General features: G+C 34.6%; 2 protein-coding genes across 2 annotated transcripts; one reads left to right on the top strand and one right to left on the bottom strand.

The window, feature by feature from the left end:
* Window positions 1-286: 286 nt before the first annotated feature.
* On the bottom strand, window positions 287-2508 carry LOC124364196 (serine-aspartate repeat-containing protein I-like). The gene is made up of 2 exons (XM_046819488.1): window positions 1106-2508; window positions 287-1048 (listed from the first exon to the last, which is right to left on the bottom strand). The coding sequence occupies exon 1, from the start codon at window positions 1634-1636 to the stop codon at window positions 1187-1189; it is 450 nt and encodes a 149-aa protein (XP_046675444.1). The 5' UTR covers window positions 1637-2508; the 3' UTR covers window positions 287-1048; window positions 1106-1186.
* A 4291-nt stretch (window positions 2509-6799) lies between these two features.
* On the top strand, window positions 6800-8419 carry LOC124364195. Its single transcript, XM_046819487.1, has 2 exons — window positions 6800-8141; window positions 8184-8419. Exons 1-2 carry the CDS (start codon window positions 7116-7118, stop codon window positions 8187-8189), a joined length of 1032 nt encoding a protein of 343 aa, XP_046675443.1. The 5' UTR covers window positions 6800-7115; the 3' UTR covers window positions 8190-8419.
* Window positions 8420-8799: the final 380 nt, after the last annotated feature.

Raw genomic sequence — 8799 nt, 5'->3', positions numbered from 1 at the left:
TACTGTATGTTGTGATTTTAAAGGAATAAATTTCATTATTTCATATTTATTTGCGAAGTTTTCAAGTAGGCCTAAACTATAGCCTGTAGGGCTTGTTGGCTGACCGTTAATTGAAACCTCTCCTGCCTGTTGCTGATGAACAAAATCGGATTTTTTTCATGTCTATAAATGTGGAACGAGTTGACCAAGAGGGTTGAAAATTAGTGTAAAACAACTTCCACTGCTTTTGAAAATGAAAACGTGATATATGAGACCCATTGTAACATTGTCAATTCAAACTAAACTGTTTATTTATTTATTACATGAACATTAAGAACAGTAATTTGTCAAGTTACAATAAGTAGAATTAAGGAGATGTGTTCATTAATTCCAGGAACTCTTCTATCTTGTACACAGGATTCTTCAACAGGAATTCTTTAAGCAAGCTCTTCAGTCTGTTGCCAGTCAGGGTCCGGAGGTGGTCTGGAAGGAGGTTTTTCAGTTTTTGGCCTACGTATGACGGTTTTTTCTCGAAGAGGGCTGTTCTATGTTGGGGTAGGACGAATCTAGAGGCATGGCGTGTGGGGTAGCTGTGAAGGTCCATGTGAGTCTGCAGGTTTAGTGTGTCTGCATATAAAATGGCTTCATAGATGTAGAGCGCAGATACTGTTAGTATGCCTAGGGTCTGATAGGCTTGACGACAGCTTTGCTGGGACTCCAGGTTTGCAATTGTCCTAATTGCCTTTTTTTGTAGTACAAGTACTTTCTTCAGATTTCCCGAGGAGCTTCCCCAGATTGTAAGACCATATCTAATACATGAGATTCTACTAGAGCGTAGTATGCCATTTTTGCCGCTTCCTGAGTGCCAACCCATTTAATTGCGTTTAACAACATAGACGCCAGTGCTGATTTTATTGCAGATGTTGTTTACATGGTTTGCCCATGTGAGTCCATTATCTAGAGTTATTCCTAGAAACTTAATCTGATCAGCCACTGCTACATTGGGGATACTAGTGGGTAGAATTTTTTTTCTGCTAAAATGTACTTGTGTTGTCTTGTCAGGGTTTATTGCTAAATATTGTTAATACATTGCTCAACTTTTATGTTATATTATATATTGGTGTATAAAAATAAAAAAGGCCTAGGGAATTACAAATTTAATAAAAAATTTACAACTTCACTATACTTCATTAATTAGGAAACATTTTTACTGTTCACTAGTTTGTTTAGTACACTTAGGTAGTGTGACATCACTATTTACTGTTACATGAGTTTCTACTAGAATCTCTGGTAGGTTTTCAGTATCTGTAGCCTCTGTAACACTGCAGTCCACGTCCATGTCTGAAGCATCTGTAACACTGGCGTCCACAGCCATGTCTGAAGCATCTGTAACACTGGCGTCCACGGCCCTGTCTGTAGCATCTGTAACACTGGAGTCCACGTCCCTGTCTGTAGCATCTGTAACACTGGAGTCCACGTCCATGTCTGTAGCCTCGGGAAAACTGTAGTCCACGTCCATGGTTGTAGCCTCTGTGTAGTCCACGTCCATGTCTGTAGCCTCTGTAACACTGGGGTCCACGTCCATGTCTGTAGCCTCTGTAACACTGGGGTCCACGTCCATGTCTGTAGCATCTGTAACATGGTAGTTCACATTCATATACAGCTAGGAATATTGTAAAACTGTCCATATATTCCATCCATAGAAAAAACTAATCTTAAGACACGAATCCTGACCTAGTTCCTGAACTAATTTCTTAACCAATTCGTACACAAAACTACATTAATTTTACGATTTGAAGGCAAATAGGGAAAATAAAAAACAAGATCTACTTTATATTTTTATAACTAATATTCTAAGAAGATATTTTTGGGACTATATTTGTTGTATATTTAATATAATAAAATATTTGTAAACCCTAGTTAATTAGGGTATCACTAAAGATAATAAAATATTTGTAAACCCTAGTTAATTAAGGTATCACTGAGATACTAACGGATATGAAAAGGACAGTTAGAAGAGATCTGGTTGTCGATGTATCAGTGTGAGATATACAATATGTAGTGTGCTAAACTATCCTAATAAATCAGTTATTCTTAAATGTGTATGTTATTTAATAAATCGTTAATCCCATAATAGAAGAAGGAATCTAACATGGTGCTGCGGGAAAACTCAGAAGAACAATGCTGAACGGATTAAGAAGAGTGAAAACAACTTAACCTATTTTAGAGGTTATCGGAAATGTGACTGTAGTGAATAAAGCAAAATAAAGCTAGTGAATTCTACATTTAACGACTTAACCTAGTTTAGAGGTTATCGGCAGTGTGACTGTAGTGAATTCTATATTTAAAAAACGACTTAACCTAGTTTAGAGGTTATCATCAATGTGACTGTATGTTGTGAATTCTACATTTAAGCTAGAAGCTCTTAAAGAGTTAAAGTGAATCATGTAAGTGAAACTTTTCAAGTGACATCTAAGATCACAAAGGATTAAACCTTAATAATAAGCATAGGCTAGGATGGAGTTCAAACCACCGAACCCATTGCCCCTTAATGGGAACCTAAATGAAAATTTTAAGCGGTTCAAACAGAGCTTCTTAATATTTATGAAAGCGTCTGGACATGAAACCAAAGGCTCTGAAATAAAATGTGCTATGCTGTTAAATCTCATTGGGGAAGAAGCGGTCGACCTATTCTACACTTTTGATCTTTCGGAAGAGGATAAGAAAGACTATGAGAAGGTCCTTAAAGCTTTCGAGGACTATGCCAGCCCTAAGACTAATGTCGTAATGGAGAGATTCAAGTTTAATATAAGAAACCAGCTTCCAGAAGAAACCTTTACCAACTTCTTAACCGACCTCATTAAATCTTGTGAGTTTGGAGACCAACAAGATAGCCTATTAAGAGACAGAATAATACTTGGTATATCAGATAAATCACTCCAAGAAAGGATGCTTAGAGAAATAGACTTAAGCCTAGAAAAGATGATCAAGCTGTGCAGAGCTACGGAGATGGGCCGGGAGCAAGCTAAGGAACTACAAGGAGGTGGAAAAACAGTTGCAGTGGATTGTCATCAAGGACAGATTGACACAGTGGATCAAGTGTATCGTCACCAAGGACAATCGTCAAACTGGAAAACAAGTAGGCCTAGTGCTAGCTTTCATACTGAGTAACAGTCTAATTTTAAGTATGAAAAGGACAAGTTTAATAATGTAAATAAAAATAATAAGTACTCATGTAAAAAATGTGGAAAAACACATGGCAAAAAAGAATGTCCAGCCTATGGAAAGAAATGTAATGTCTGTAATAAGATGAATCATTTTGCTATAGGATGTAAACATAGGTCTAAAGCTAATCAAGTGGCCAGTGTAGGTTCAGTCCCTGTAGAAAATCAAGTAAGCCAAGATACTAAAAGTAATGAAAAATGTGATAAGCTGTATTTTTTTTAGATACAATTCAAAATTCTAAGCATATTCCAAAAACCAATCTATATTACGAGACACTTGTTCTCAATGATAGGGAAAAAGTTTTGTTTAAATTAGACTCTGGAGCAGATGTAAATACATGCCCTCTTGAATTATTTGAAAAGTTAAAGCGTAATGATATATCAGTTAAGCTTGAAAGAACCTCTGTAGTTCTTGAAGCTTATGGTGGCTCTAAAATAGACTGTGAAGAGGTAGTAAAATTAAAATGTAGGCGTATAACCAGAAATAATGAAATTGTAGAGTTTGTTGTAGCTAAAACCAAAAGTGACATAGGTATTTTAGGCCTAGATAGCTGCAAAAGGTTTGATTTGATTAAAAAAAGTAGATGATGTTTCAGTAAATAAAATTCAGACTGATCTGACCAAACAAGAGTTTGTTAATTCTAATATTGATGTGTTTGATGGCATTGGAAAGTTCAAGGTTAAATGTCATTTTGATATCGATCCTAGTGTTAAGGTAACAGTCAAGCCACCTAGACGAATCCCTTTGACAATTCAGCCCAAAGTACAATATGCTCTAAATGAACTAGAAAAACAAAATATTATTTGTAAGTTAGATAACCCTTAAAGCTTTGTAAGTAATCTTGTGGTGGTTGAGAAACCTAATGGAAATATTAGGCTATGTATTGACCCGACTGATCTAAATCAAGCAACTAAAAGATTGCCACACTTAATTCCGTCTATGGTAGACATTTCTCATAAATTGAGTAATAAGTCTGTCTTTTCAGTACTTGATCTTAAAGATGGTTTTTATAACATTGAGTTGGATGAAGAATCCTCTCAACACTGTGCTTTTAGTACGCCCTTTGGTACATATAAATTCTTACGTTTACCATTCGGATTGAATCTGGCACCTGAAATTTTTCAAAAATTTACTGAGCAGATTTTTGGAAATATTAAAGATGTTATGGTATACTTTGATGATATCTTAATTGCTGGTAAGGTGGTGAAAAAGGACATGATGAAATACTCAAGCAAGTCATTGAGAAGGCTAGGGAAAGTAATGTCAAGTTTAATAAATCTAAGTTTCAATACAAAGTTAAAAGTGTAAAATACTTTGGTGAAATTTATTCAAAAGGACACACTTCTGACCCGGACCGTGTTAAGAGCTATCAGTGGGCTTCAAAACCCCAAAAACAAAAAAGAATTGTAAAGATTATTGGGGCTTTTCAATTTTGTTCGTGATTTTATTCCAAACATGGCAGAAGTAAAAGAGTCCTCTAAGAGAGTTACTAAGGAAAGATGTTGCGTTTTTGTGGATGCCGAAGCATCAAAAAGCTTTGAATAACTTAAAAGTACTGATCAGTAGTGCACCGGTACTAGCTCATTTTGATGAAAACAAACCAATTGTGTTACAATGCGATAGCTCAAAAGACGGAATGGGTTTCGCTCTTATGCAAAACTAGCAGAATACCCATGCTTCGCTACGGGAAAATTATTGATGAATCTTACTGCAGGATTTCAGGAGTTCTATAAATGCAAATTAATTAAATGAGTTTTCATATTATTAACTCGCCGTTTTTCTCATTACTTTTGCTTCAATGTTTTCAACTCCTCCTTTTTAAATTTTCTTGTACTGATTTTACCTAACTCAATACTTTAACAGTCACTGGATTATATCACAACAGTTATTAAATCATAAGCTGGATTGCTTTACGGAACTTACAATACTTCTTTGTAGACAACATTCTTTGTTTTTCCACGAGGCTGAAGGATAGTTAAACTATCAGCAGAGCTAACTCGTGAGCAAGCGACATATAACTGGCCATGAGAGAAGCAGTCTTCCCTTAGATCAACACCGGCCATTTTTAAGGACTGCCCTTGCGATTTATTTATCGTCATAGCAAAGCAGAGTTTGACAGGGAACTGTACTAGTCTTTTAAACTGAAAATGGTAATCCGATGGAATTAAGGGAATGCGTGGGATAAAAACCTCTTCCCCCTGGCCACATCCAGTGTATATTATGGCTTGTATAACGTGTCTGCGCAACGCTTTGATTTGTAGCCTAGTTCCGTTGCAGAGCTTAGGTGGAACCAGGTTCCTAAGCAACATTATTGGAGCTCCAACTTTGAGGTAAAGATGATGTGGTGGAATGCCTGGAGGATTACGCGTGTGCAAGAACTCTACTGGGTAGTGTACCGCATCTTCTATTTCCACCACAGAGTCCACCGACTGGTAATGGACAATCTCAGATACCTAGCCATCCTGTCATACCTCCACCCCACCCCCCCCTGTCAGACCACTGGTTGTGTTCAAAAGTCACCTTTGATTTGGTCCGCTCTGTTAAAATGAGACTTCCTTGCCATTTAATTTGGTACCTTTATGAAAACCAGATTTATTAAGCATTTATAGATTATAGAAAGGTAAATTTCAATAGTAAACTGTGTAAAGGTCGTGAATGAGAGCATTGTTATTGGACGGTTTTTTAAGCAAATAGTCATAACTATGACTTATTTCTTAGTACTTTATATATTATCGAATGAATCTAATTTATTCTGATAGAGATGTCAATTTCATAATGCAATGAGCCCAGACAAATTTATTTTCAGAGGGTATAAAGTAGCATATTTTAACAGAGCGTATCGGGCGAACATGTTTATTTTGCCACACTTATCGATATTTTACAACATAATTAAAATCCAAGAACCCTGATGAGCTTACTTTCAAAGGGCAAAAAGTACACCATTCAAATAGAGCGTATTCAACTAACGTTTTATTTGGCAGCATTCAGTGATCTACATCAACATAAATAGCATTCTTATTAACATATTTTATAAAATTTCCCATGGATTCCTATTTATTCTAGTAGATTTTAAAGTTGCATGGTAAAAAATAGCCACACCAATATTATCCAACTAATGTTTATTTGGCTACTTTTAGCGATGTTTTACAACACTAATATTGCCTTTCCTAAGTATTTCTTTAACTTTTACTGTAGTATACTGTTTATTTTAGTAGGTTTTACAGTTCCAAACTCGAGAAATAACTATAAAAGTACTTTGGGAGTGCTCAAAGTGGCTAAATTGAGTCCAAAAATTCGTTTGCAAACTATCCACGTTTACACCAAATAAAAGACGAATTTTTTAAAACCCAGCCTTATTGCACATCTACATCATAAGTACGACCACCATGCCAAATTTCAGGATTCTGGGTCTTGTCGTTGTTGAGATAGAGCGATGAGTGAGTGAGTGGATCAGTCAGTGGTATTTGGATTTTATAGGTATAGAAGATAGCAAACCGATAATGTACGGTTCAAAAAGTTTAACGGATACTCAAATAATAAGTTATTGTCAAACTGAGAAAGAAATGTTGGCAATGATGATCCTGAGATCCTGAATTAGTAGAAGTAGTTCACACGTTAAGTAAAAATGACCAAGCTTCAGAAAGTAGGAAATCTGAAATCCGCAATGAAACTAAAAATGATGAAACTCTTAAAAGATGTAATTAAGTTTATTCAAGAAGGTTGGCCTAGCAAACAATGTACACCTAACCATGTAAAATTTTACTATCAGTTGCAAGATAGGCTATCTGTTGATGATGGTTTATTGTTTTTAGATCACCGAATTGTGATACCTATGTCATTAAGGAGTAAAATTTTAAGTCTTTTACATGAATCACATATGGGTATAGAAAAAAACTAAAAATAAAGCAAGAATGACTGTTTATTGGCCAAACATAAATGTGGATATCAAACAAGTTGTAAATAAGTGTACAGTGTGTGAAAAAAATAAGGCTAATAACATTAAAGAACCTATGATATGTCATTTAATACCTGATTTGCCATTTGAAAAAGTTGCTATTGATCTTTTAGATTGTAAAGGTAGGCCCTACCTTGTTTTAATTGACTATTACTCTAAATGGCTAGAATTTAAGTCGCTTAAAAACAAGCAAACATCTGAAGTTGTCTTAAAGTTAAAGTCTATATTTTCAGTTCATGGTGTTCCAAAACAAATCTATAGTGACAACATGCCGTTTAACTCCTATGAGTTTATAAAGTCCATTAAAGAATGGGACATAGAATGTATTTATAGTAGTCCTAGGTATCCTAGATCCAATGGTATGGCTGAACGAGCAGTTCAGATAGCTAAGAGCATTCTCAAAAAATCAAATAATGAAAGTGAAGTATTTGTTTCACTCCTAGAGTATAGATCTACTCCTGTAAAAGGAACAGGTCTAGCACCTTGTCAAGTTTTAATGAGTAGAGTATTAAGATCAAAAATTCCAGTAAGTACAGATGTTTTGAAACCAGAAGTTCAAATTGATGTTAAAGGAAGAATTGTAAAATCACAAAATAAATCTAAAAGTTACTATGATAAGAGTTCTATAGAAAGACATAGTTTCATAAGTCCAAATGTAGTATATAGAAAAGATGCTGTTTGGAAACCTGCTAAAATTCTGGGTAAAGCTAAAGGTCCGAGGTCTTACTTAATAAGAGATGAAAATGGTAGAATTCTAACAAGAAATTCTATTCATCTTAGACAATCATTCAATGTACCTGTTTGTAGGTATGATTATAATAATGATCTTTTTGATGAAGAAATTGTAGGCCTAAACCAAAATGTTAATAGGCCTAACCCAGCTCAACCAAATGTAAATAACCAGCCTAACCCAAATGTACAAAACCAACCCAACCCAATCCCACAAAATGTAATAAATCCAAACGATGAAAACATTATCTATCATTCAAGAAGTGGTAGACCAATCAGGCTTCCAGAAAGGTACCGATAGGCTAAGATCTTTGATAAGTAAGACAAACAGAATTTGAAATTCAATTAAAATTAAGGGAAAAGGGAGATGTTGTATATTTAATATAATAAAATATTTGTAAACCCTAGTTAATTAAGGTATCACGTTGGTATCACTGAGATACTAACGGATATGAAAAGGACTGTTAGAAGAGATCCGGTTGTCGATGTATCAGTGTGAGATATACAATACGTAGTGTGCTAAACTATCCTAAAAAAATCAGTCATTCTTAAATGTGTGTGTTATTTAATAAATCGTTAATCCCATAATAGAAGAAGGAATCTAAACAATATTTTATCTTAAGGCCAACATAATAAGAAATCTATGGATGGTTCCATAGCTAAAACACATGAATTGGCCTTGATAAAACCTTGCACACACATTCTAGACATAGTCTACTATACTGAAATAAAATCAAATAATATTTTATTGCATTTACACAATTATACATTCCATCGCAAACATCAGTAAAGATGAAATGAAATTAAAGAAAGTTTATTTTCCGTTATAATTACAATACTATTACAATTAGTATTAATATATAAATTGATAATTAATATATATATATATAATATATTAATATGTGTATATA

Source organism: Homalodisca vitripennis, chromosome 6 (genome assembly GCF_021130785.1).
Source record: "Homalodisca vitripennis isolate AUS2020 chromosome 6, UT_GWSS_2.1, whole genome shotgun sequence".
NCBI classification, from domain to species: domain Eukaryota; kingdom Metazoa; phylum Arthropoda; class Insecta; order Hemiptera; family Cicadellidae; genus Homalodisca; species Homalodisca vitripennis.
The sequence above is the reverse complement of the archived record's forward strand: the minus strand, read 5'-3'. Positions and strand labels throughout refer to the sequence as shown.